Genomic DNA, 27,384 nt, shown 5'->3' with positions numbered 1-27,384 from the left:
ATAAAGCACAAAATAAAATGCTAAAAGAAGAAATTATATATATTTTGTTTGCTGTGCCACCCTAAGAGAAAGATGGATTTTTTACTTTCAATTTCCAAATTATATACAATTTCTTTTAGCTCTACCATCCTTACATCCTTAATAGTCCGACAGTAATCAGAATAATCAGAGGGATTGGATTACAGAAAGTACAACTCGCACACAGCTGCTGAACTGAATCCAAATATTTTATTTTTATCTTCACATTCCAGGAAAAAAACAAAACACAAGTCAACAACTGGTAAGAATTAAAAGTGCAAATCTGCAGATTTTCCACCTCAAATCAGAAAACATGTTGGCAACATTCTGCGTTAATGCAGCTAAAACCCAGAAGCATGTTCATTAATCCGTCGGGGGATTGTCAAAGCTCCCGCTCCGTCCTTTTGGATCCTCACTGAGACTTCCTGCTGCGACCCGCCAGAACCCAGAGCCTCTCAGGATGCGGGTCGAACCGAACCGGGTCCAGCTGGTTGATCAGTACTGAGCGTTTTACATCCATGGAGCCACAGCAGAGGGCTCCTTCTGCACCTGCTGGGAAATTACGCAGCGTCACACAGAGACGCTGATAACTCAGCTACGCCAACTGAATTATCATTTTCACTTTGAGCCACAACAAGGTCCCAAATGCTCTTAAAGGGCCGGTTATTCCAGAATATGTTGATGAGACCCAAACATTAATAAACCTCCTAAAATTAAATAATATTGAGCGTCTTTTCACTTTCCTCCAGGAATTCATAATTGTTTTTGTGATTTTTTTTAAATAATCAAAATAATTGATTTTGTGGAGCTACTTTATAAATATTTGATAGAAATTTTGATTATTTACACTTACTGTATATATGACAGTAAATGAGATTTTGTTGCTCCATCACTGCAAAAACACAAAATCTTACCAAGTAAAATTGGTCAAGTTTAGTGCAAATATCTTAAAATAAAATGAAACTAACTTACAATTAACTTTCCACAAGATATAAGAGCTTATTTTAAAAAATCAATCATTCCTTAATTTTCATTAAAAGGTACTGCTCCACTAATAAACTTTTTCATTTATAGTAAGACATTTTTTCCTGCAATATATAAAATACTTTTTTATTAATATTAAGAAATTATTCACTTAAAATAAGCTCAGATTTCTTGCAGAAAAAAGCTAATGAGTTAGTTTTGTCTTAATTCAAGAGCACCAACATATTTAGAAACTAGACCAAAAAGTACTTGGTTAGATTTTGGAATTTATCAGTGAATTCAAACTAATTTCTGGTATTTTTATTTGCAATAGTGAGTTTATTTGTCGTTCCCGACAACTAGACTGCTTTGGTCTGTCGCATAAAAGCAAAACAAACTGAAGAGTGATTTGAAAACATCTTAAGGATGTAGAAAAAGTAAAAACAGCAAGTCAAACGTTAGTATTTTTGTTATTTCCATTTTGTTTGTGGGACCATCAACACGATTTAACGCTTTAGTTTAATTTGTCTTCAGGTTGAGTGCATTGAATCCACTGCAGCTGGATAAAAACACTCTGGACATTTACAGCCAACTGTGAAGTGGGTTTAATGGCTGAGCACACATTACCAGCTGCTTGTTAGAAATCTAACAAAAACCATTTAAACAGCAAAACAAAATTAATATTCCAAATAGTTTCTTCATATGAAACATAAATAACTAACAGTCTCGCAATTATTCATCCACTTCATGACAGGCTTCTTTAATACAAAGCAGATCACTTTGTATTAAAGTGTTCTGCTTCATTACAAAGTATTAAAATAGAAAATCATTTTAATATCGATTTTATTTCACATTTTATCCCTGTTTGGATGATTTGTTGCAAACATCTGAACAATTCTGACGCTTGCTAATAGCTAGAAAACAGCATTAGAATACTTTTAGTGCTGTCTGAGTAAACTCAAGACAATAGAAATGGCAATAAATGTTAGAATTATGATTACCTTGTTCAGTTCTGGAAAAAGTTCTTGAATGACAATGTCCAGCAGCACATAGGTCAGCTAATCAAGGTAACAAGACAAAATTAATAAACATTAAAACAAAAATGTTGTTTAAAAAAGTGGGTGTAAACCAGTATTCAGATACATTGATGTAAAGTAGCCGATTACCAAACACACTGTGTGTGTTTCCTGTACCTGTTTGTTGAGAACCGGCTGCTGCAGTCCATCGAAGAGAAGACGAACTCCCTCGTACTTTGCCTCCTCTCCAATACACTTTCCTAGAAAATCTAAAGAAATTTACCCTGTTTAACAGTCATTTGTTACGGAAGAGAACTGCATTCACTAAAAATAAAATTAAACAATGTAAAATGAAATAAATACCTGGAATGTAGCTCATCATCTCCTCGAACGTCCGCTTGGCTCTGCTTTGTTTGTCCGGCGCCGATCGCGGCGGACTGCTCTCGCAGAAAACTGCGTCTGGAATGACATCGGTTCTGTTAGCGACGGACGTTTACGACGGCGGATCAGCCAAATAACAACTCTTTATTTTTTATTAAAAATAAAGAGTACATTTCTGCCGGAAAAACTGAAATTTTGAGATTAATCTCAAAATTGTCTAGAAAAAACAAAAAAAAATCTTTTCAAACTAAAAAATTGCCCAGCTTTTTTCCTAATAACTTCCTGAGATCAATCGCAAAATCTATTTTCTATTAAATTTTTCACTGTTTGGTCTCAAAGATTTTATGGGAAAAAGAGGAAATTTTCAGTTTGAAATGGCAAAAACTTTTGAAACTTTTAGGTTTCTAGACAAGGAGAGCAAGGAAATTTATGAGCATGAATAGTCAAAAATTTGCTAGCAAAAAACGTTTTGCTGAGTTTCAAATGTCAAAAATTTTTTCAAGGAAATTAATTTGAAAATTTTTTAGTTACTTTTTTTAGCAGATGTTTGACTTTTGTAGCTCAGAAATGTCTTTATTTTTTCTAGAAAACTTTTGATATTAATCTCAAAATTTCAGAGATTTTTAGTATAAATTTCCTCCGTTTGCCCTGGTTCGGCGTTGTGGCCAAAGGCCGGGGCGCTCCAGGAAGTGGCTCGTTGTGTTTCCTGTTTACCTCTCAGCAGGGTGATGAGCGAGACCAGCCGGTGCTCCTGCACCACCTGGTTCAGTTTGTGCTGCAGGTAATGATCTGTGTAGGCCTCCAGGCTGTTCTTGATCAGGATCCTGCCGCCCATCAGCAGGTGATGAAACCAGTCAGGGATGTGAAACACAACGCGACCTGCCGCAGAGACGCAAGAAACATTTACAAAATTATACAAAAACTTTTCACTTTCACAAAGTTTTGGGAGACTTTACGAAGTCCCCATTGTTTTATATTTTTGAAAGTAATTTTCTGTCTCAAGTTACTGATGATGATACTAATGGCACAGCTAAACTTTTAATTTAGCATTTTAGTGTTTTTGCTAGCTTTGAAAACATTTAGCACACTAAGCTTAAATTTTTCCAGATAAATTATAAACCGCTAATTTACTAGGAAGTTTAGTAAACATTCATCTGAATAAAGTTCGACTTTTGTGTTCAAACTAGTTAGACAGTTATATTCATGCTCTTATTTTGAAGTCTCTTTACGCAGCAGATCTGTTTCCTCTACAACAAACGAACAAATGTATACAGAATAATACAACATGAACAAACTACAGGAGTTAATTAAACACATGCAAATATTTACATACATGCATTGTTTTGAGACCCTCCTCACATTTTTGTGACAAATATTATAAACATTTAGCATTTAGCATTAGCTTAGCCTTAGCTAAATAGCATGTTGGTATCACACTTTAGAATATCTTATATTATTCTCTAATTAATTGTATTACTTTTTAATTCTGTGCCCTTTTCATTGAACTTAACTTCAGACATAAAGACAAACTGCTCAAATTCAAGTGTTTGAATTTAAATATAAGTATTTGTCTGTTTTTAATGGAACTACATTAAACAGTAACACTTTTTTGCAATTTAACTGTTTGGTTTTCCTACCTGAGCATAAGCAGGGAATGTTTTCTCTGATTTAAAAGTCAAACTGAGTAAAAAAGAAAGTTTGTTTTGTAAAGTTAATGTAAAAGTCTGATTTGATCTGCAGTTGTGCTGGACAGATTAAATTTACTTTAACTTACCAACATACATTAAATAATCGTACACTCCTTCAACAGTGATCATCTCCATGAAGTAGTTCTGGTTGTGCCTCTTCTCGGTCACTTCTGATCGGTTGGCGTTGTTTTTGAAGAGATCGTTGAAGAGCTGCAACACATTTTAGACTGAAGAAACTTTAAAAAGTCCCACTGATTCTGTATAAGAATGCAGGCGTTTAGATGTGAAAAAGAGCTTAAATGATTCATCGCTGTGAACCGATTATTGAAATAATCGTCAACTAACTTTGTAATCAATTAATCGCTAACTGCAAAATGCAGACCTAAAACACAGCCAAAGCAGAAATTAAGACAAAACTTTACAAAATATAAACATTTTGTATTTAAGATGGAAAAAAAAAACTTTTGTCTGTAAATAAAACTCCTCAAGTAGCATAGTTTTGAAATAAACTTGTACAAATAAAAACAAATCTTTTTAAGCATTTTTTTCTTTCCAATTATTAATCAGTTAATCAATAAATAATAATTACATTGTATTAATGTTAAGTCAAGCTGAACATTTCACATCTGCAAATGGATCCTTTGCTCCAATTGATCAAGTGAACTCAAAAGAAATTAAATGAATTTTTTATTTTCTTACAAAAGAAAATTTAATTATTTGTTTATTTGAATGTTTTAATGTATTTATGTATTTCTAATACTGAATAAAAAGGCTTTAGTGGTTAAATGACTTCTTATACATCTGATTCATCAATTAATCGTCAGAATTAGATTAATTGATTACTAAAATAATTGTTACTTGCAGCCGTAATAAAGACATTAGTTTCATATTTTAATTTGTAAAATTCTAAGATTGAATAAAAAAGGTTTAAGAGAAAAATCTGTCGAATATTTTAAATCTGATTAATTGTCAGAATAAGCGATTAATCAGTGAATAAAATATTTGTTAGTTGCAGCTCTGAAATGAAAACAGTGAGAAAAATTTAAACCTTTTTATCGTTTTCTGACGTCGGACTCAGGATGGTGAGTTCGGGTCGGCTGGGTTTGGGTTTGGGAGATTCGCAGGAGTTGAAGAAGGACTGGATGAACGGCTCCAGATGCTGTCCTTTCTGAACAGGAAATGAAAATGAATTAAATAACAAAAACACACAAAGGAGACAAAAAGTTCCAGAATTCATTTTAAAAATGTAACGAACTGTGTTAAAATAAATAAATACGTTTCATTTGTAAAGTAGTTTGTTTTATTTAAAATAAATAAATTAACAGTTCAACAGTTCTGGGCAACAAAACATCAATAATGTTTTTGTATTTCTGCTTCAGCTCCATACATTTCTCTCAGTGGGTGGATGATACAAAGGAGAAATAGAAAAAAAACAGGATGAAAAAAGACAGAAAAAAGAGAAAATGGGGAAAAGAAGAAAAAGAAAGAAGGAAGAAATACAAAAAGAAAATAAAAGTTGACGAAAAGAAACAAAAAGCAGCAAAAAAAGAAAGTCTAATCAAAATTTTACATTTGATTAATTAAAACTGTATACAATATGTAAGTATTTTAAGTATTTTAAAATTAAATTCCTTTTTTAAAGTGCTCAATTTGTATTTATTGACATCTACACTTTAGATTTGAATATAATTTATCATGTGGCGATTTTTTGTTTTGGCAGATACATTTTCCTGCATAAACGGACATTTTTCTCCAGATTTCCAGAAGGACAGACAGATTTATACTGAAACTAATCAGACTTTTTTTTAATCAAAACCGTCTAAAAACCAGGGACATAAACTTTTCTGTACCTCTTTTATCAGTTTGCTGGGCACTGCTTTGATGATCTTCCCTGTAAAATAAATAACATAATTTATGATCCATTTCTTCTCCACTCTGCCCAGACGCAGCTTCCCTCTCCCGTCGCACCGAGGTTCACATCCGGCAGCATCTTGTCCAGGAACTGAGACTCCATGCTGTGAGGAGACAGGAAGTCGGCCAGCAGCTGGCTGTTGCTCAGCTCTGGATGCTGCAGAAGTTTCTGCAAAAAGCACAAAATAAAGGCAGGCAGTGAAGTGGATTAATGCACATCTACGAATAAAACAAGTGAAAAATGAAAGGTTTCAGAGGTTTACAGAAGCTTTTCAACTATTAACTTCAAGTCATTTTAGTCTCTTTACTTTAGCTTAGCATAAAGTTCAGGTTTTTTGGTGCCTGAATCAGTTTGTTGTACAATAATTATCCAAGTTGAGGCCATTTAAAATGATTGGCTTCAGGATCGCCGGGGTGAATTAAAAAAACATGAGCGTTCTGGCGAGGAACCAGAAAGCAATGAAATTCAAATTATTCAAAACAGATGGTAGACGGCAAATTAGGTTCTCCATTTCCAAACTGTTTAAAATGCATCGCGTGGGTTTTGATTTAACGTTTAAACACAAATCTCACAGAAACAAAGCAGCATTGAATGATTTATGGGATCAAAATGGCTTTCAAAACGTAAAGCTCCATTTAGGATGATAAAAGCAGAACGGCTCGAGTTTCACACAATGAACGCAACGCTAGTCTGGGATTTCAGATTCAAAGCAATTTAAATCAGGCTGCAACCAGTTTTAATTGATTAATCTATCAATTATTCTGATGTTTTACTGATTTTATATTCAAAGTCATTTATATCCACTGAGGAAGCTGAGCCTGGGGACTCTGGGTTGGGCTCTCCAATCTCTGGGGGCGAGGTCGCCGAGGTGGTTAAAAAGCTCCTCGGTGGCAAGGCCCCGGGGGTGGATGAGATCCGCCCGGAGTTCCTTAAGGCTCTGGATGTTGTAGGGTTGTGTTGGCTGACGCGACTCTGCAATATCGCATGGACATCGGGGGCAGTTCCCCTGGATTGGCAGACTGGGGTGGTGGTCCCCCTGTTCAAAAAGGGGGACCGGAGGGTGTGCTCCAATTATAGAGGGGTCACACTCTTAAGCCTCCCTGGCAAGGTCTATTCAGAGGTCCTGGAGAGGAGGGTCCGTCGGATAGTCGAACCTCGGATTCAGGAAGAGCAGTGTGGTTTTAGTCCTGGTCGTGGAACACTGGACCAGCTCTACACCCTCAGCAGGGTCCTGGAGGGTTCTGGGAGTTCGCCCAACCAGTCTACATGTGTTTTGTGGACTTGGAGAAGGCGTTCGACCGTGTCCCTCGGGGAGCCCTGTGGGGGGTTCTCCGGGAGTATGGGGTACCGGGCCCTTTGATACGGGCTGTCAGGTCCCTGTATGACCGGTGTCAGAGTCTGGTCCGCATTGCCGGCAGTAAGTCGGGCTCGTTTCCGGTGAGAGTTGGACTCCGCCAGGGCTGCCCTTTGTCACCGATTCTGTTCATTACTTTCATGGACAGAATTTCTAGGCGCAGCCAAGGTGTTGAGGGGATCCGATTTGGTGGCCTTTGGATCTCATCTCTGCTTTTCGCAGACGATGTGGTCCTTTTGGCTTCATCAGATCGTGATCTGCAGCTCTCGCTGGAGCGGTTCGCAGCCGAGTGTGAAGCGGCCGGGATGAGGATCAGTGCCTCCAAATCCGAGGCATTGAGCCGGAAAAGGGTAGAGTGCCTTCTCCGGGTCAGGGGGGGGTGTCCTGCCCCAAGTGGAGGAGTTCAAGTATCTCGGGATCTTGTTCACGAATGGGGGAAGAAGGGAGCGGGAGATCGACAGGCGGATTGGCGCAGCGTCTGCCGTGAAGCGGGCACTGTACCGGTCCGTCGTGGTGAAGAGAGAGCTGAGCCAAAAAGCGAAGCTCTCGATTTACCGGTCGATCTACGTTCCCACCCTCATCTATGGTCATGAGCTTTGGGTCATGACCGAAAGAACGAGATCGCGGATACAAGCGGCCGAAATGGGTTTTCTCCGTAGGGTGGCTGGGCTCTCCCTTAGAGATAGGGTGAGAAGCTCAGTCATCCGGGAGGGACTCAGAGTAGAGCCGCTGCTCCTTCACATCGAGAGGAGCCAGTTGCGGGGCATCTGGTCAGGATGCCTCCTGGACGCCTCCCTGGTGAGGTGTTCCGGGCACGTCCCTCCGGGAGGAGGCCCCGGGGAAGACCCAGGACACGCTGGAGGGACCATGTCTCTCGGCTGGCCTGGGAACGCCTCGGGATTCCCTTGGGAGGAGCTGGAAGAAGTGGCTGGGGAGAGGGAAGTCTGGGCCTCCCTTCTGAAGCTGCTTTTTTTTCTGAAATTTTCGTGACCCGACCCCGGATAAAGCAGAAGAAAATGGATGGATGGATTTATATCAGGGTGTAAATGAGACAAGTTTTGAATTTTCTCCTTTATCTACCTGAAGATACTCCTCAAACTCTTCCCGCTTCGATGTCAGAAACTCATAATTCTTGGGGCCAATTATTCTCTTGGAGGGCAACTGGGCATCTGGAAATGAACCTGCAAAGAGGATAAAACTGAAAAATTAGTGCATAAAAAAAACTAAGAAGAAATTACTTTTCAGTGTCTTAGGTTTACTTCTAGGTTGCAGTTGGGAGTTTATTTTAGAATATATTCTTTTAAAAAAATTACTCCAAATAATAATATTACAAAGTGAAGCAACAATAATCGGAAAACTTACCGTGAAACTCAGTGAGCTTCGATTCGAGGACGTAAAACTCCAGATATCTCCTGTAGACCGACCAGTGCTCAGTTTCATGACCCACTATTGGAAACCAAATATTAAAAATCAGGAAATCGGGCGAGATATTTTTAATCAAAACCTAAAATTTCTCAAATTAATTCTTCTCAGTACAATTTGAAACATTTCCAACACTTCTCGCTTCAGCTTTGTCTGATATAAAATAACTATGGCATTGTATTAGGACCATTTCAGGCAGAGAAATGGGAGCAAATTTGATTTAAAAACTGTTGAGATTTTCAGAAATTTTCTATAAGGAAAAACAAAATTTGAAGTTAATCTCTGAATTTGTCATAAAAAAATAAAAAAAATTTAGATTAATTTCAGAAATTTTCTAAAAGGATATTTTAGAGTTTGATCATTTTAAAATTTGCCAGAAAAAAAACTGAAATTGAGATTAATCTCATAAACTTTCTGAGCTTCAAATGTAAAAAATTTGCAAGAAAAAAACTTTAGATTAATCTCATAAGTTTTCTAGGAAAAAAGCAAATTTCGGAGTTGCAAAAGTCAAAAACCTGCGAGATTCAGATGTTTTTAAATTATTTTCAGATAAATTTCAGAAATAACTTACACAGAAAACACTGCTGGGTTAAAAACAACCCAATTTGTAACCCAGTACTGGGTCAAATATGGACTGACCCGATGCTGGGGAGTTTTAACTCAACTGGGTTGGGTTGATGGTTTCACCCAACACATTGGGTTATGGCAACTGGAAATTTGAGTTTCAAAAGTCGAGAATTTGCAAGAAAATAACCCAGAGATGTTTAGATGACACGAAGAATTTTTTTTATAAGAAAAACAAGGAAAATTTAAAAAGTCCAAAATTTTCAACGCCCGAAACTGGTCAAGTCGAAAACTTGAGAAAAAAACTTGGCACGTTTGTAGATTGTTTTTAGAAATTTTCTAGATGAGTTTCAAAAGTCAATTTCTCCCCCTAGTGGTCTGGAGGACTTTTGAAACTCATGAAATTTTTGGCTAAAGTTTACTACTAATTTGTTTTTTTTTACAATGCGCTATTGTGTATACCTGACAATGTTTTTTTTTAATTTTCACAAAGTTTACAGAACAATAAACATAAATTTCCCTGAATGATGGCGCTAAGTCCCTTAGTTGACCTGCTTTCCTGTCATTGCGCTCCACGTCGATGCAGAAGACGGGAATCCTCTCTCGCTTCACGTCGTCGTCGTAGAAGTCGATGTACGGGATGGTGATGTTCCAAGCGGAGAGATTTCGAGGCGTGCTGGGCGTGGACGCCGCCTCCATCGGCGAGTCGTCCTCCAGAACCATCATGGCTTCCTCGACCTTCAGTTAAAGATGCACCAGGTGTCAGCCATTTTGTAATGCTTTAATCTTCTCCCTCTCTCATTGCCTAGTTTTTCTGTCACTTCACTATCAAATAAAAGCCACTAGAGCCAATAAAACCTTGTTAAAAAAATCTGCACTGCAAAAACACAAAATCTTAAAGTCAAAACTTTGCCAGAAAAAAAATCTGAAACTTTGAGATGCATTTCAGAATTTTCTAGAAAAACGCTTGGAAATTTCTGAGTTTCAAAAGTCAAAAAATTTCCATCTATGAAACTCAGAAATGTGCAAGTATGTTCTAGAACATTTTGGAGATTTCTTTCTCGCAAATTTTTGACTTTTCAATCTTAGAAAAAAAAAATTCCAGGATTAATATCAGAATTTCAGTAAGGAAGGAAGGAAAGAGGGAAGGAGAGAAGAAGGGAAGTAAATAAGAAAGAAAGGAGAGACTAAAACTTGAAATATTTTCTGTGAAAAACTTGCAACAGCATCTGATTTCCTTTACTCACTCTCGCCCCCTGGTGGCAGATAATGAACCTTACTTGATAAAATGTGACTGTGTTCAGTATTTTCCAGCTGAGGCAGCCGGTCTCACCATGTCGTCCTCTCCCTCCACCAGGCCGTAGGACGGCAGCATGGCGCCCTCCATGGTCGTGCTTTTGAACACTCCTTTGATCTTGCTGCCGATGCGGCTGATCCCGAACGACTCGCCCCTCTTTGACGTGTTCCTGCAGAGCCAAGAGAGCGGAGAGCGAATGATGATCGACCGACCGAAGCGCCGCTTCAGCAGAGCGCATGCAGCCAGAGAGGAAAAACAAAGCAGCAGAGGAGGGACGAAGCTACCCAAGACAAAATGCCTCTTATCTTACAATGCCAAAAACTCTGCTGACCCAAAGCAAAAACAGTTACAAAGCAGTGAGAGTGTTGGCGTCACACGGCCCGATCCGGAAGCTTCAATCGGTGGGAATTATGCTGGTATTAATCACAAGCCATCCACAAAACAAAACAGACACTCTGAGTCTCTGACACACTGGCAAAAACACAAAATATCACCAAGCGCTTTGGTCTGGATTCTCGTGCAAATACCTTGAAATCAGACTAAAGTAAATTACAAGCAACTTTTCTGCTACATAAAGAAGATTGTTTCAAGTCAAAACTTCCTTAATATCGATTAAAAACAATGCTAGTTCAACTGGCAGATTATTTCACTTGTTACAAGTTTTTCCCATGAAATGCATGAAATAATCTACAACGGTGTATTAATTCCGTTGTATATGGAAATAAGTAGGAGCCTTGGACATTAGAAAAGATGAAAATTTGCTAGGAAAAAACTTCGAAAGTTTCGAAAGTCACATATTTCCCAGAAAACCTCAGAAATTTTGAGATTGAACTCAGAAATTAAATAAAAGAAACTTGGAAATTTCTAAGTTTGAAAAGTTGAAATTTTGCACAAAAAAAATAAATTCTAGTTTCAGATATTGAAAATTTTCCACTTTTGAATCTCAGAAATGTCCTTGTATTTTCTAGAACATTTCTGAGATAAATAAAAAAAAATTCTTGCAAATTTCTGACTTTTAAGATTCAGACATTTTCAAGTTTTTTCTACAATAAGTAAAAAAAAAAAGACTTTTAAAAATGTCCTTGTATTTTTTTTTCTAATATAATTTCTGAGATTTATTTTAAAATTTCTGAATTTTTTGGTGGAAATTTTCTCCCTTTTTCTGTCCCAGGTTGCTGTCGGAATAACCTGCTAGTGGAACTAGTAATTTTTATCAATATTAATCAACTATTAACTTAAAACAAGCCCATATTTCTTGCTGAAAAGCTACTTTTAAGTTATTTGTGTCTAATTTTAAGTGCACTAAGATATTCACACTAGAAACTAGACTAAAAATACTTGGTAAAATTTTGTGTTTTTGCAGTGTAGGTTGAGAAACAGAGAGCACACGGGTTCAAACCCAATTAAAGAGACAAGTCACTGCATTGTTAGAAATAATAGGATAAAAACAGGTTTCCATGCAGCTGGCCTACCATGCAGGCGTCTGGGTGGGACTGGGGTCACATGAGGGGACATGGAGGGGGATGGACGGCATGACATCACACAAATGGACCCTGACTTACTTGGGCGATGAGTGGCGGTGGGTTTGCGAGCCATATGGGAAGTTTGTGAACGTGGACTGGACATGGAGGGAGCTAAAGGATGCAGGTGAGGAGCTGCCAGAGGCGGTGAAGAGTGAGGACGGGGACTCGGGGCTCCAGTCCCAGGAGCTACAGGCAGAACAGGGCCGGGTCCCCCGCGGGGCCGGTGGGGGAGAGGACAGGGCAGGCAGTATGGTAGTCAGGGAATCACAGTGGACATTCAGGGTGCATTCACACCAGCCCTGTTTGGGCCGCTTTCACTCCAGTCCATTTGCCTAGAAAGTCCGGTTCGGTTGGGGAGGTGAGAGCGCGAAATACAAATCTACAACCTTCGGTCTCGGTTCGGTTGAGGTGAACTCTGGTGCCGTTCGAATTTATACATCAACACCAAATGGACCGGAGATCGTTCCAAAACCAGGAAGCGGACTACAGCACAAGGCATTCTGGGTAAATACCAAGACAAACTCGCTAGCCTAGCATTAGCAGGAGAAATGGCTTGTAGTCTTTTACCAACGACAAAAGAGAAATCCTCCAACCGCTAACATCTGACGCTACTTTATTTTTGTTTACATTTCACAATCAGTGTCTATTTCTGGGGTTTTCATGTAATTTCCGCCAGTGTGTTTTTGGTGCAGCGCCCTCACAGGTGGGGAGGGGAACAACACAGAGGTCAACTCAACAACAAAAAAATGAGGGTCAGGCTACAATTTTTTTTTTTATTATAAGAATAAAGTCATAGTACTATGAGAATAAAGTCTAGTCTGAAGTCTACCAGAATAAGGTGATAATATTATAAGAGTACTGTAATATGAGAATAAATTAGAAATAACACAAGACTAAAGTCTAAATAATACACGAATAAAGCCATAATATTAGCAGAATGAAGTTGTAAATGTATGGGAACTAACAAAGTTGTATTGTAAAAAGTTACAAAATATTTATTATTTAAGTTTTTTCTTATTAAAAAGAATTTCTCAAAATGTTAAGACGCTTTTTTCTGATTAAATTCTGTTCTAGTTCTGCTAATATTGTGACTTTTTTCTTGAAATTAAACAAAAATCCTCATAGCATGTACAACCAAAAATCCTCTTACGTCATTGTACAACTTACAGCAGGGCTAATTGAAATAAAAGCCACTTTTAAAAAATATTTTCAGTCATTTATAATGTCTTTCTTATCAAATAAAGCGAGAAAATTTAAATGAAATCGTACCTGGTGGGAAAAAAATCAGAGATTTTATTTTTAAGCCACATTGCTCAGCCCTAACACGGTGTGAAAGCAAACCGCAGCAGCTGAAAATGATTTTTGTCCCCAATCGAACCGATTCTATTGGACCTTCAGGTGGGAAAACACCCTCAGTGACAGACAGAGCATGGCGGTTCCTGGCGGACGGACAGGCCGAGCAGAGGAGGTTTTCCAGTCGCATTTATGAGGAAGGTTAAGCTCTCACTGCCTTTTAAAAGTATCCACAACTCATCAACTTTCCCACATTTTACCACCAATTTAATGTATTTCATGGGGATTTTATGTGAGAAACAGACCATCACACACCAGTTTTCTGAGTTTTCTAAGTCCCGACATTTTGTTTGGTAATGTTTGCAGCTTGGTGCAGTTTTTGGATTTGTTGGTTGTTATTTATCTGCAAGTAGGAGTGGAAATTTATTGTGTCGTTTATCATTTATCGTCATAAATTTCCTATCATTGTAAGAATTTGATTTATCTTTGACACAATAAATTACGATACAATGTTCTCATGTGATGACAGATTTCAGGGGGCTTTGTAACTACCGAGAGCCATCTTGGTAGGCAGTTGCTATGACAACAATAAACAAGCCACAAGCTTAGAACTATCTCTCACCTGGTTCCTAATAATATAAGTACAATATAAGTATCAACAATTTTTGAGTACTTCCCCCCCCATTTTGTATTACTTACTGTAGATGCCTATCAGTAATGTTTACTGTAGTACTTGCTGCCAAACTAGAAAAATTTCCTTAATTAATGGAGCTAAGACAAATATAAGTAGTTTTACGCTACTCTTGTCTACCAAGATGGCGCTGATCACTTCCAGTTCATACCAGAAACTGTCTTGATTTTTTAAAATCCTTAAACTGTTCTTATTGTTTTTTTGTTTAGCATTTTATCCACTTTTCTTTAAATAAAGGTGCATCAATGACTAGCAATAAATGTGAAAATATGATTAAATGCAGTTATTGTTTGCATTTTAGTGATAAAAATCACACTTCTTTACGCGATTGGTGTCCTGAAGAAGCTTATTGGAAATGAAGAAATGTTTTTTAAGAGTAGTATTTCTGTTTCTCAGTCGTTGCCATACAGCTACCCTAAAAACAGCAATAAATAGTTTGTATTGTCACTTTTATCTTTATCACAATAGTGCCACAAAATATTGCGATAAAACTTATATAAGTTCATATCATCCACACCTATTTGCAAGGAATACTCTGATTGGATAAAAAGAAAAATACCTGTCTGTGATTGGCTGATATCAAACAGGAGCGTGTGAGAAGTAAACGAAGATGGCACACGTTCTTTTTTACTTACAAAGATCTTTGCGCTCACATCAGTGTCACTGCAGGCTCTGACTGGTGGCACCAATATAACGTCATACACAGAAGGTTGCTTTTAAAATCTGCTAACATCCTTGCTAGTTAGCACTTTGTCAACCAGCACTGGATTTTCAACCATTTCATCCAATAAAAAACAATAAATAAACAACTTGTTGCCTAGCAACGAGGCTAGGAGAGCCTGGCAGCCCGCCGTGCTTATAAGGCAGTGGGGGAAACCCTGCATGCTGTTTTATAGCTTTGTCCTGCTTTAAATGTATTTTTAGTTGAGATATGTAATTCAAAGAGGCTGAGAACAATTCACACTTTTCAGACGTGCATGGTTTTAATTCAAACCCTTTGTTTGTCTATCACATAAAATCCCAATGAAATACACTGAAGTTTGAGGAAAGTCTGTGGAAAAGTTAAATGGGTGTAAATACTTTCAGAAGGCCTTCTATAGGACATGTTGCACCAATGAGAATCAATGAATACACCAGTAGACCTACTTTCTTATCATTCATATTTAAGTTTTTAATAGATAATATTAATCAATAAATGAAGCACACACACACAACAGCCATATTTCTGAATCTCCCCATCAAATAAACTCTTATTTAAGAGTAAAATGTTGAATGTAATGAATTTATGAATGATTATTATACAGCTAAAATGCTAATGCTAATGCATTCGACAGTATTCTGAGCCAGCGCTCTGGTCAGGCAAGGAAGAAGCGTCTTTTATATGATGCGTGCATCCCTGTTAAGCCAGTCACGGGTTTGGTCAGCACACTGATGCCTCATACTCACCGAATGTCATCCAAACTGACGCTATTTCTGGAACAATATGCACAAGGAGTTAGCTACCTACACACCATTCGCTGTGACGTTAAATTAAAGCTAGAGCGATCTAATCCCAAGTCTCTGGTTAAACTCTCTTAGTGCACTGTCTGTGGTTTTACAAGACACATCTAAAATAAGAGCCTTTTTTAATGTGCACATTATTTCCTTCAATCAAGATGTTTTGACTCGTCTCAACGAATTTCACATTGACAGAGAGACTGTTTTGGCTGCTGCAGCACCCCGTCTTTCTGTTGTGTGACCTGGGACTGACTTTCCTAAATTGTTTTTTATTAAGTTTTTATTTCATTTATTTGATTAGGATATTAATAGCATATATTAGCATATTAATAAATGTTGCCACAATTCATGGCAGCATAAATTTGCAGGAATTAGCACAAAAGCTAATTTAAACTGGTTTATGTCTGGAAGATCTCCACAGAAAGCAGCTGAAACACTGATTATTAAAAATTACAACATAAAAATGAAATTATTAGTTTTATAAACTTATTTTGAAAGTGACATACTGAATTATCAACAAGATGTATCAAAACAGACCAAACATGCTAATTTAAAGGCAACTCTGCCAAACACTAAAGAAATCTATACAAACATCTGACTTTGTCAGTTATCTCAGTAAATAAAAATTAGTAAATATTAATTATTTTGGTAATTCTAGGTGATCGAAAATAGGAAGGTTTGGTCTGATTTAATGTTAAATATTGAGAAAAAATTTTGTCTTCTTTACAGTGCATGTAAATATCCTAGTTTTAACTGTATTTTAGATGTAATCGTAAATGTTTGAGACTAAAGTCGAATGATGTGGACATAAACGATACAGCAGATAATAAATCAGAGATCCAGTGGGTCGTGACCTCTTAGATGCAGACTGCTATATGATAAACAAAATACCGCATGTTGAGTTTGGATGTTTCGTTGTATCTAATTTATTAATTAACATCCCCATCAAAATGTTACATGAAGTCATTGTTAATTTCTATTGATTTTCAGAGCTTTAAAAAGAAACTGATGCTAAGCTAAAACCTACCTGCTCATCTTTGAGTTCCTGGCCGGAGACTCCGCCCCCCTCAGAAGCTGTCGAAAGTACTGCAGGAAAAAACTAAGTGAGTAAAGACCACTTTGTAGGTTTGGTACAGCATATAAACTAAAGCACTACATCGTCAATTCTAGGATTTAGAAATCAGATTTTTAAAATATTATTATTATTAATAATAATAATAATAATAATAATAATAATAATAATAATAATAATAATGTTATTATCATTATTATTATTATTATCCTGAAAGAAATATGATAACTGCTGACTGCGGACAATGTCTGATGACAAGGCTGGAAACAGATGTGCAACTATATAACTGTACATCTTTGAAAAGCAGAAGTGGAGCCTCCTGCACAACCAGCAAGAATGCAGCAAGTGGTTTCTAGATAGTAAGTCAACAACAAAACACTTGCCTTTTCTAGCAGCCATTGTACAGAGCATACAGCGATAAAACCAACTGACCAAATGTGATGCAGCTCAATTTTGGTTGCTAGGTAGCTGGCGGAATTCTGCTGGGGTTGCTAGGTAACGAGCTCTGCTTCACTGTGGTCACTAGGTGAGGGGCAGTGCCTGCTGAGTTGTGGCGATATATTGCAACTAAACATTACCTCACTGCCAGAAAAGGGCTGGTTGTTTTTAAGTGCCTGGGCTATTTTTAGAAGCAGTTTAGAACCAAATGGAAGTACAAAAATTTGTAAAATGTGAATTTTTCATAATATGTCTCCGTTAAAAGTCTTTTTATTAACTTAGATTGAAAGCCTGTGGTGAAATCATTGATTTGCTGCTTCGGTTACTGACCTCGTCGCTGTGACAGAACATCGGCGTGAAAACATTTTCCAGGAGCGACAGAACGTGCTCATAGGCTTCAAACAAGCACCTCATGGTCTGCAGTTTCACCACCTGTGCATACGGGCCCTCAGCAACTGAGACCACACAGAAAACAGAAAAAGAGATACATGCGAATGACCTGTTAGATTTTAATATAAAAAGAATAAAAGATCTCATTTATCGTACTGTCTTATTCGTTTGTCAGACTCACATGATTTTAATAATAACCAGAAAAGCAAGTTTCAAATTTTTGTGGGCGAAAATTATGTAGAATTTTCCACTTCAAAGCTGGCCCATCAAATCTCAATAAAATAAATGCCAAAAAGTGGTAGTTGCAAAAAATACAAATAAAATTAAACAGATTTTGCAACACATTTAAGTTTGTTCTCTCCTTTTCCAGATTTAGACTCAGAAAATGTATGCAAATCTGTTTCTTTGGCCAACGAAGCAGCAAATGTTTCAGGGTGACCTTTGCCCTCCTTCACCTGGTGGCGGCACTCCTAGAGGAATCCAATCAAAATTCTTCAATGAACTGATTCAGAAACAGCAAACTGAAAGCTAAACAATAGCTGCGTTTCATTACAAGTATGCAAAAAACTTTGACAATATTCAAATTGTCAAAGTTTGACCATTTTTGACCTTTTTTTTAAGGTTAAAAAAAAACATAATTGTGGTGTTTCCATTAAATAAAAAACACGTGAATAGGTTTGTTCACAAGTTAAGTCATCAAAAAACATGCCACGCCATCTTCATCCTCCCATTTCCTGTTGTCTTCTTCGTCTTTTCAGCCAGTAGTAACATCCAGTTGAATCATGTGACTCGTGTGTTGTGAAAAAAAGAGTTTCCATGCAGTTTTGCAAAATAAACCAATTTTGTTATGGCCAAAAAAAAAAAAACACCTAATCCTACCGGTAAAATTTTTAATTAAAAAAACAAGAGCTTTTTTTTTCGAAATTGTCGTGTTTTCATTAAACAAATTTTCAAAATGTCAAATTGTGCAAATATATGGTCAATTAAAATGCTGCTAGTGGTTTTCACTTTAACACTGCGCAATTATTAGACAGAAAATCCGACTTTAAATGTCAGAGAATCTGACGGTTTTTGGCGAAAGTAAAGAAAAAATATCCAAGTGTCCATAACAGCAACTTAAATCCACTAAAGGTAAATTAAATGTGCTTTTCTGGAAGCATTCAGGGTTACGTACTGTTTCTGATTTCTTCCACTATGAATGGGTCAAAGCGGATCTTGTCGATGCTCTCGTCCAAGCAGTAAGTCTCGTAGATCTTCTTCACCTCTTCGTGCAGCATCATCTTCTCCGAGTCCGGCAGCTCTGGGCACAAAATCCTGTCGTTGAATTCCTCTGGGAAGTCGGGAAAGTCGGACACAACCGAGTTACTGTGTGCAAGACTTTCATGGGACAGAACTGCAGCTGGCGTATCAATCTGAATATCAATACCAAGGTAAGTATTGGTATCGGATAAACATTTTTATTTACAGTTTCTCTCCCATATGTGCAGCAAATTATTCAAGTTCGTGCAGGAATCAAAATGCCAAATATCAAAAACTTACATTTAAATTTCATACCTTTGTATGAAAATTTGCAATCAAAATGTTTGCTTTCTTTCAAATACAATCTGTCTAATTTCCCCATAAGCGTAATTTTATCATCACCTATTCAGCTGAAAAAGAATACACCTTTGTAAAGATATACACCTCAAAACTAAATATTAAAACTGGCTTATCATTCTACCTTGAACAGGTTACGATAAGTCTGCAGGTCACACAAAACATCTCCATTACATTTTTTCCACAAAATCATTCTTGGCTGCAAACAGATGAATAGGTATACAACCATACATCTTTGAAAAGCAAAACTGAAGCCTCCTGCACAATCAACAAGAATTCAACAAGTGATTTCTGGATGGAAAGTCAACAACAAAACACTCGCCTTTTCCAGAAGCCATTGTACAGCGCATACAATGCATACAGCATATAGAAGCAGTTGAGACCCAAATGAAAGTACAAAAATGTGCAAAATGTAAATTTATTCTCCACATTTTCAAATTATTTAATGACAATGCCATTTTTTTCGATATTGGATATACTGGCCCTGTATTTTTTTGATACCAAGTATTCTTCTGATACTTGGTGTCAGAAAAATTCCACCTTCTCCACCTTAATTCACCTTCTCCCTGCAGAAGGTGAATTAATCGACCTGTTTTTGTCCAGGTGTGAACAGGAAACACTCACCTACAGCGAGACAAAACTGGAGGACGTGAACGGCTCCTTCCTGTTTGAGGAAGTTCATAAAACGAAAGAGGAGGTCCTGCTGCTCTCTGATTTCCTTCAGCTCCAGCTTGAGCACCTGGTGCAGGAAAAGGCTGACAGTTTAGTGCTTATTTGGTGATATAGGTAATAATTTATCAATATTCTATATGAAGCGCAAAGAACTCACTGAGGGTTTTTTGTTACGAGAATCTGAATATTTCTGTAAAAACGGAACCAGTGCTGAAGTTGGCTCTGTTGCTTCTTCAGGCTAAAGAGACAAAAACACAGTAAATTCATTATACACATGAAGGCTGCCTGTTAGCAGGTATTAAACATACTTTACATTTGATGCACATTTCTGTATTAAAAATAGCGGTTCACTGATCGATTATTTATTATTTTGGTTGTTTTGTTTATTTATTTTGGATATTTAAAATGTCTTCCAGTTCCAGTGTTAAATGCCCAACAGAATTTAAAGTTTAATGATCTTTAATATGTTCTTGCATTACAATGACATGACAGTATCAGTTAGAAAGAAAAAAATCAGAATCCACCAGTCAGATTAGCTAGCTATCTAGCTAACTAGCTACAAAGTTAGATAAATACTGTATTGATCCCCAAATGGGGAAAATTTGTTCTTTAAACATCTGTGATCAGCTAGCAAACTGCAACCGGTGCACCATGATCTTAAATGTCATATTTTCTATCAACTGTAGGCAAAACAATGTCATAATGAACAGAAATAAATGGCTGAAAACAGTCTATGTAATTAATTTATAGCACGTGTTTCAATAGCTGTGTTTTCATTGACTGTATATTTGAAAATAAATTTGCTTAATGGAAACAAGGAAATTTTGAAAAAACACTTGTATAAAGTGTTTTTTATTTGGCAATCGGAATATTTTATTCGCATCGCATTTAACAGAAACACCACAATTGTAAAATTAGTGGAATATCAACAATGTTTTGCATACATTTGTAATGGAGAGGCTGCTTCTCACTGAAATAAATTAACTTCTTATTTATTAAATATGTTTGTAAATAAATCATAAACTGCATCCACTCTGCAACATCAAGACAGAAATAAAAAACATGTTGGTGAAATTTGATCAAAGGTTTAATGTACTCACAGGGGACTTGTCGATAAATATTAAAATTAAATGATTCACTGTGTCCTGCAATGAAAACAAAACATACTGTCCATCAGCAGGAGGTTAAAGTGACAGCAGCTCTAAATGGATCTGAACTCACCGGGTCGGCCAGGTAGTCCATCGAAGGCAGGAAGACAGAACCGGCCAGAACTTCTCTGATCAGTAGAGTCAGAGATCTGTTGGAGAAGCAGAAAACGAGACAATAAAACGAAATCCTTCAAGACAACAACGCCCAAGTATTCACACCCACTCAGCAGGCAGACTGTTCTACTGCTGAGGTGGATGAATAACAATGCAATAATTACAATAAAATAGACTAAACAGTTTGGCTGTTTGAAGTGTTTGTAATAGTAAAAGATCTTAACTTTATGGAAAACTTAGGGAGGGGAAAGCAGCCAAAAGAAGTAGAGGAAGAATCAGGTGGGACCAAATCTGACTTTAGAATTGAAAGGAACTGGAATTTCACTGTAAAAAAAATACAAAATCTCATTAAAGTATCAGTATTTCTGTTTAGATTCCAATGCAAATATCTCAATATGTTTAGAATAAAACAAAACTAACTTACAAGTAACTTTTCATCAACATATGAGCTTGTTTTAAGATGAAAAACACAATTTCCATTGGCAGATTATTTCACTTATAACACTGGAAAAATGTCTTGTTATTAAAGAAATAATCTGCCAATTAAACACGTACATTTCCATCAATAATAAGGAATTATTAAACAAACTCACACAGCTACCTGAAAAGTTACTTCTAAGTTAGTTTTGTTATTTTAAATATACTATATATAATTTATAAGATATTTGTTCTTGAACCTAAACAAAAATATCTGGTAAGATTTTGTGGTTTTTGCAGTGAAGGATTCGGGTCAATTTCTTTCAAAACGTTTGATATATTTAAACGAGTTTAATAAGTTAAATAAAAGCTGGTTTGGGTGCAGCAAAGTCGGCTTTTCAGTAAAAGTTCCTGGACATACGAGATTCTACTTAATACAAGATCTTGGCTATAAAAACAAATACTTTGTGTTGAACTTAAATTTGATTTCAAAAATAATTTTACCCTTATTAAAACTATTTTTTTTACCATTCATGAACTGCAGTTGTGGGTAAAAGAATAATCAGTCCATGAGCCACAAGCAGAGCCGGGCGGCACTTTGGACTCCCCTGCTTTATTTGGTAATTAAACTCACATTTTGTTGCATTGGAAACACAAACATTAATGTATTTTAGTTGGATTTCATGAAAGAAAAAAATTAAAGCAATGCAAGTTTTAAAGTGTGAAGGAGAGAAGACATTAAATTTATCATATATGCATATATAATATAATAATATGCATAATGTAGCATGTTTGTGAATCCTGCCCTCTGTTTTGTAGATCCACATTTTGTTGTAATTCCATCTGAACATATAGACTTTTACTCATTCTTATTTGGAGATTAATTTAAATAAAAAAGGATTCATTTATGCAACTTTGGGCGCTGCAGTTTGTATATTTTGTGCCGCAGCGGTGCGCTACCTGCAGTCTGTGCCTTTGGGCGGCAGGATGTAGGGGAAAAGTATCTCAGTCAGCTTCCTCAGGTAGAGGAGTTCATCTCTGCGGCTTCGCAGCGCCACGTGGAGATCCGGACCGAACTCATCCAGCGCTGCTTGTTGAAGATGCTCTGCGTTCTTCACTGCTTCGGACAACAAAACGTAAAGTTACAGCTGCAGTACCGATCGCGACCTACAGGAGGCTGAAACCAGGAATACCTTTCTGTCTGGCTTTGCTGATGATTTCAATGTGTTTCATGGAAACTTTCAGGAGCTTTCTAGTGATGAGTGAAGCCACATCCACCTTCAGGGAAACAGAGAGAAATAAGATAAAATCTAATAATAAAAATAATAATAATGTTAGAATTTGTTACCTTTTGAATTCGGCGGACCAAGACAGCGGCGAGGAAGCGTAACGTCACCCTCAGCTCATCAACAAATGAGTCGTCATCTGTGATTTCTCTGGAAAACGTCATTCAGTCACTTCAAATCGAGCAGCATCACATTTTACACCCAAATATAAATGTTAAAGCTGCTATGATGGCTCTACGGGCGATTCAAAACATATTCATCAAGTTTTTTACCCAAGTAATGAGATTTTAGTCTGTTTAGCTCTGCCTATTTTTAGCTCTTTTCAGAATGAGCTGCCTTAGGGCGTCCTGTTGCTGAGACCCAAATGGAAGTATAAAAAACAATTTTAAAAAATTAATTTTGCATAATACATCCCCTTTAGCATAATAATCCCCTACCTGTACCAGGGATATACCACATTCTCTAAGACAAGCTCCAGAATCTGTGAAGAATAAAAATATTACATGAGATCAGTGGATTCAAAACTGCTTTTATTATTATTTTTTATTAAATTGTGATGTCACACCTCAGATAGAGATGCATCAACCTTCGAGGGTATTTTCAGGTCAAGCCATGGCTGATAGTTTTCCAGCAACAAAGTCGGTCTGGGAAGCAGAAAAATCACAGAATTACACACAAAGAAAAGCTAAAGTCATTTCTGACCAGTGTTGTATAAAGTACTGAAATCTCAGAGTCAAGTAAAAGTACAAGTACCTCTCCAAAATACGACTTTGGTAAAAGTCGAAGTCACTGACTGAAATGTTACTTGAGTTAAAGTCTTAAAGTATCTGAAACTTCTTGTACTTAAGTATGGAAATTACTGTAAAAATGGATGTACTCAAGTAATGTAATGAAAAGTACAAGTAAAAAGTAAAACAAGGCAAATGCAGTTTGAAGGACATTTTTTATATTTTGGTAAACTTGTCAAATACACTTAAAATAATGTACCCAACCAAGTGCAGGCAAAATTAAACCTGCTAATAGATATACCTGCAGGCATCATTTGGTTAAGAACATTAGGTGCTTTACCTATAGCACAAGGTTAACTTAACCTGCTTTACAACTGAACCAGCTTCTTAGTAAACCCTCCTGGACAGAAAATACAAAGTTTTTGTAAGCCTTAAGTTTTCCCTTCAAGTAAGGTCAGTGCTGAAAATGAGAAAAATAAATAGTACAGAAAATGCGGCCAACATGAAGAAAAAGAGCTGTTACGATTACTCTACTTCACAAATCAGTGAATCAGTCAATGCTACAGTCAGTAGGTGGTGCACACAACTGGTCATTATGCAAAAGAAAAAAAACCCCAGAAAACTTTGGAGCGGGGGGGGGCGCTGCCCACTGACGCGGCTCAGGGATTACGTGACACGCAGCGCCGTGCGCAGTGCCCTACAATGCACTGTAAGCTATGTAATGTGTTTTGAGGCAATTGACCAAAATCCCGGACAATTTTTAAATTCCCCCCGGACATCTTTTTAGGTCTGAAAAGTAGGACATGTCCGGGAAAAAGAGGACGTCTGGTCACCCTATCACCAGCTGGTGGTTCCCCTGGAGCCGTGTCCGACGTAGTTGCAGTCGTTGTGGTCTCCGTCTCCTCCTCCATGTGACTGCTGCTGATTGCGAGACTTGCTTTGTGTTTAATGGGAGAAGCGAAACAGGTGTATCCTATTGGTGGTGATGAACAAGCCCAGGCAAGCAGGCTACGGACTTTGTTCGGTAGCCTGCTTGCTACTTGCTAATCAGTAGGTGGGATCAAAACACTTTGTTTCTCTCTCTCGCTTTTTGTAACGAGTAACTAAACCACACATTGAAAATGTATCGGAGTAAAAGTACGCAATTAAGTTCGGAAATATAGTGAAGTAAAAGTGAAAGTCATCAAAAATTTTCATACTCGAGGAAAGTATGAAGTACTCCGAAATATACTTAAGTAAAGTAGTGAAGTATTTTTACTTCGTTACTATACAACACTGTTTCTGACCACTAGCTGGCGCTAGTAGTTTTTTATTGCTTTGTCTCCAAATTAGTTTCTTTATTTTAGGGATGCCCAAACTTTTTGTCACATGGCCAAAAATCAAGCAAATAGAGTAATCAAATTTTTATTTTTTTTTTGTAAGGGATTCATCCAAAATGTAAAACTGATTTTGCCAGAAAGGCATCTAGTTTTCACATTCTTTTTGGCTCGATTATAAGAACAGGATTTTGGTCAAAACATTTTCTATATTTAGCCGAGTTTAATAAATTAAATAAAAGTTAATTTGGTAGAAGCAAAGACGGCTTTTCACTAAATTTCTGTTTAATCGAGTATGTTCAAGTCTTAATCAATATGTTATGAAGTCATCTTTCCTAATTTCATCTGAATTTAAAAAATCTAAAGATTATTTTATTTTGTTGTTTCCCTTTTTCCCCTTTGCTTCCCCATTGTTCGTCTGCTAGATTTACATTACCAAACATGTTTTTGTGGCATTTCTGCAATATGGAATCCAAAAACAACAATAAGTCCCATAATGTTTATCCTAGATTATGTCTGCTTGTCATTTAAACTGATCACTGAAGTTCTCCCACAAATCTCCAAAAACTTCATAAGACTGCATTTATACTCAAAAATTTAAATTTGACAAACTGTACTGGATTATTTTAGTGTTATCGGACTAAATCGGGCTTAAAATAAACACTATATGTTGTTTTTTTTATTATTATTTCTAAAAAGGTTTAGAAACTGCTAATTACTATATTGTGAGGCATATTCTGCTTCTTGTTTTGGCTGCCTATTTAAATCCAAATATAACAGATTAAAACTTGTGGTTGAATTGTGACAAAAAGAGCAAATGTCTCAGTTGTTTACCTGTGTCTTTTGCATTTAATCTTTCCACATACAGCACAGCTGTGGCCCAAAGGAAACAGCTCCTGCTGGAAAGACTGAGAGAGAAATTAACTCACATTATTAACTTGTTACAGTAACTAAATAAAATCAGAGTTTTACCACAGCATGTCAGGGTCATCAGATTAAAAAAATAAAGGAGGGGTAATTTTCGCCAAACAATTTCACAATGTTCCAGCAAAAAATTACGGAAAGCTTTTTGATTTTTCAAACTCGGAAGTCTCTGTGTTTTTTCTAGAAAACTTCTGATATTGCTCTCATAATTTCTAAGTTTTCACTTACATATTTTCAACTTTTCAAAATCAGAAGTTTCCTCGTTTTATCGAAAAAAAATTCTGAGTTTTTACTCACAAATCTTTGACTTTAGGAGGTTTTATAGCAAATTTTCAATATTTAAAAATCAGAAATTTTCTTTTTTATAGAAAATCTCTGAGATTAATCTAAAAAAAAAATGCTCTAGCCAATTGTTGACTTTTTAAACTTAGCAATTTAAAGTTTTTACTAGTAAAGTTCTGTTCTTAATTTCCAACTTTCCAAGTTTATTTTTTTTTTAGCAAATTTTTACAATTTTTACAAAATATTACCTTGATTAACCAAAACATTTCTGAGTTGGAGCAAATTTTCGATTTTTCAAAGTCAGAAAATTTCTTGTTTTTTCTGGACTTTTTCTGAGCTGATTCTTTTTTATTATTATTATTTTGGAGCAAATTGACGACTTTTCAAATGCAGAAATCTCCTTGTTTTCTTTTCAGAAAATTTCTGAGATCAGTATCGAAAATTTACTCTTCCTTTTTTATTTTTTAATCTAGGTCGTAGTAGTCTGACCAACCTTTGTTTTTGGTTTAATGGACATGAATATGTTTGGCAGCAGAGACTCGGGACCCAGTGAGCAGTAAAACGTAACCACACCCGCCAGGAAGGACCAAAACACCAAGATAATATGAATATATCTAAAAACAAAACAAATCAAATTATTAATAATCACATGCCAAACAAACATTACATCATCCCAGGTCAACATGTGATGCGTTCAGGGACCCCGGGCGGCGTTTACTTGCCTATTTAGCAGCAGAGTGGTCAGCAGTAAGAGCAGCAGGAGAAAACAGAAAACTGGGTACTGCCTGCCGAGCTCCCTGACCCGGTCCAGCTTCATCCCGCGGCTTGTCAGCTGCAGAAAAGCTCGGATGCTCCCCATCTTCCCTATAATCCGTGAAAACAAAAACACGCTGCAGCGTCGAGTTCTGGGAAATTTACTGCATTTTATCTATCAGTCCAACACTTACCGCCAGTTTACGGCCGAGCAGAGGCAGGAAAATAACACAAAGGTGGCTGGATGGTTGGGTGATCAGCGCAGGCGTGGTGCCCGTCTGCAGCTGTTGGGATTAAGATCACGCAGCATGGTTCCTCCGGGAGCTGCGGGTCTAATGGCTGCGGTGCTGGCTGTCAGCCCGGTCCGTGGAGGGGCTGCTGCCTGCTTGTCAACACCGGAGAAGCGTGATGTCACCGCGCTACGCCGCCAGTCCGGCCTCTGGCTCCTGTAGTTCTCACCAACACCAAACACTACACCTTCCCGACACGTGGATTTTTTTTCTTCATCTGGGTATATTCGCAAATCATGAGGTATTAAAATATCCGGACATGTTTTAAAAAGTTGATATTCCATTAAGTAGGTCATATAAATTTAAGCTAAATAAGTTGTTCCTCTTCTTTGTGTCCAT

At 37.0% G+C, this 27,384-nt stretch overlaps 1 protein-coding gene across 13 annotated transcripts; it reads right to left on the bottom strand.

Annotated features, from left to right (window-relative positions):
* Positions 1 to 209: 209 nt before the first annotated feature.
* Positions 210 to 27,375, bottom strand: LOC114134684 (sorting nexin-14). Of its 13 annotated transcripts, none has more exons than XM_028001419.1 (31): positions 26,950 to 27,345; positions 26,725 to 26,866; positions 26,496 to 26,616; positions 25,631 to 25,704; positions 23,318 to 23,396; positions 23,190 to 23,233; positions 22,815 to 22,902; positions 22,660 to 22,744; positions 22,427 to 22,586; positions 21,009 to 21,084; positions 20,888 to 20,932; positions 19,945 to 20,025; positions 19,740 to 19,854; positions 18,694 to 18,819; positions 17,460 to 17,584; positions 16,647 to 16,705; positions 15,569 to 15,595; positions 12,178 to 12,324; positions 10,652 to 10,784; positions 9,870 to 10,056; positions 8,695 to 8,778; positions 8,413 to 8,513; positions 6,035 to 6,146; positions 5,917 to 5,957; positions 5,115 to 5,234; positions 4,153 to 4,276; positions 3,093 to 3,257; positions 2,361 to 2,456; positions 2,175 to 2,266; positions 1,983 to 2,039; positions 210 to 570 (listed from the first exon to the last, which is right to left on the bottom strand). In XM_028001419.1, exons 2-31 carry the CDS (start codon positions 26,859 to 26,861, stop codon positions 529 to 531), a joined length of 2,943 nt encoding a protein of 980 aa, XP_027857220.1. In that variant the 5' UTR covers positions 26,862 to 26,866; positions 26,950 to 27,345; the 3' UTR covers positions 210 to 528. The 13 variants fall into 13 exon arrangements, 12 of the variants coding, with proteins under 12 accessions (XP_027857220.1, XP_027857218.1, XP_027857216.1 ...); XM_028001417.1 differs by having other exon boundaries at positions 210 to 567; positions 18,694 to 18,849; positions 26,950 to 27,344; XM_028001415.1 differs by having other exon boundaries at positions 18,694 to 18,849; positions 26,950 to 27,341.
* Between the last annotated feature and the right edge of the window lie 9 nt (positions 27,376 to 27,384).

Source organism: Xiphophorus couchianus, chromosome 19 (assembly GCF_001444195.1).
Source record: "Xiphophorus couchianus chromosome 19, X_couchianus-1.0, whole genome shotgun sequence".
Taxonomy (NCBI): Eukaryota; Metazoa; Chordata; class Actinopteri; order Cyprinodontiformes; family Poeciliidae; genus Xiphophorus; species Xiphophorus couchianus.
This window is presented reverse-complemented; position numbering and strand designations above follow the sequence as displayed.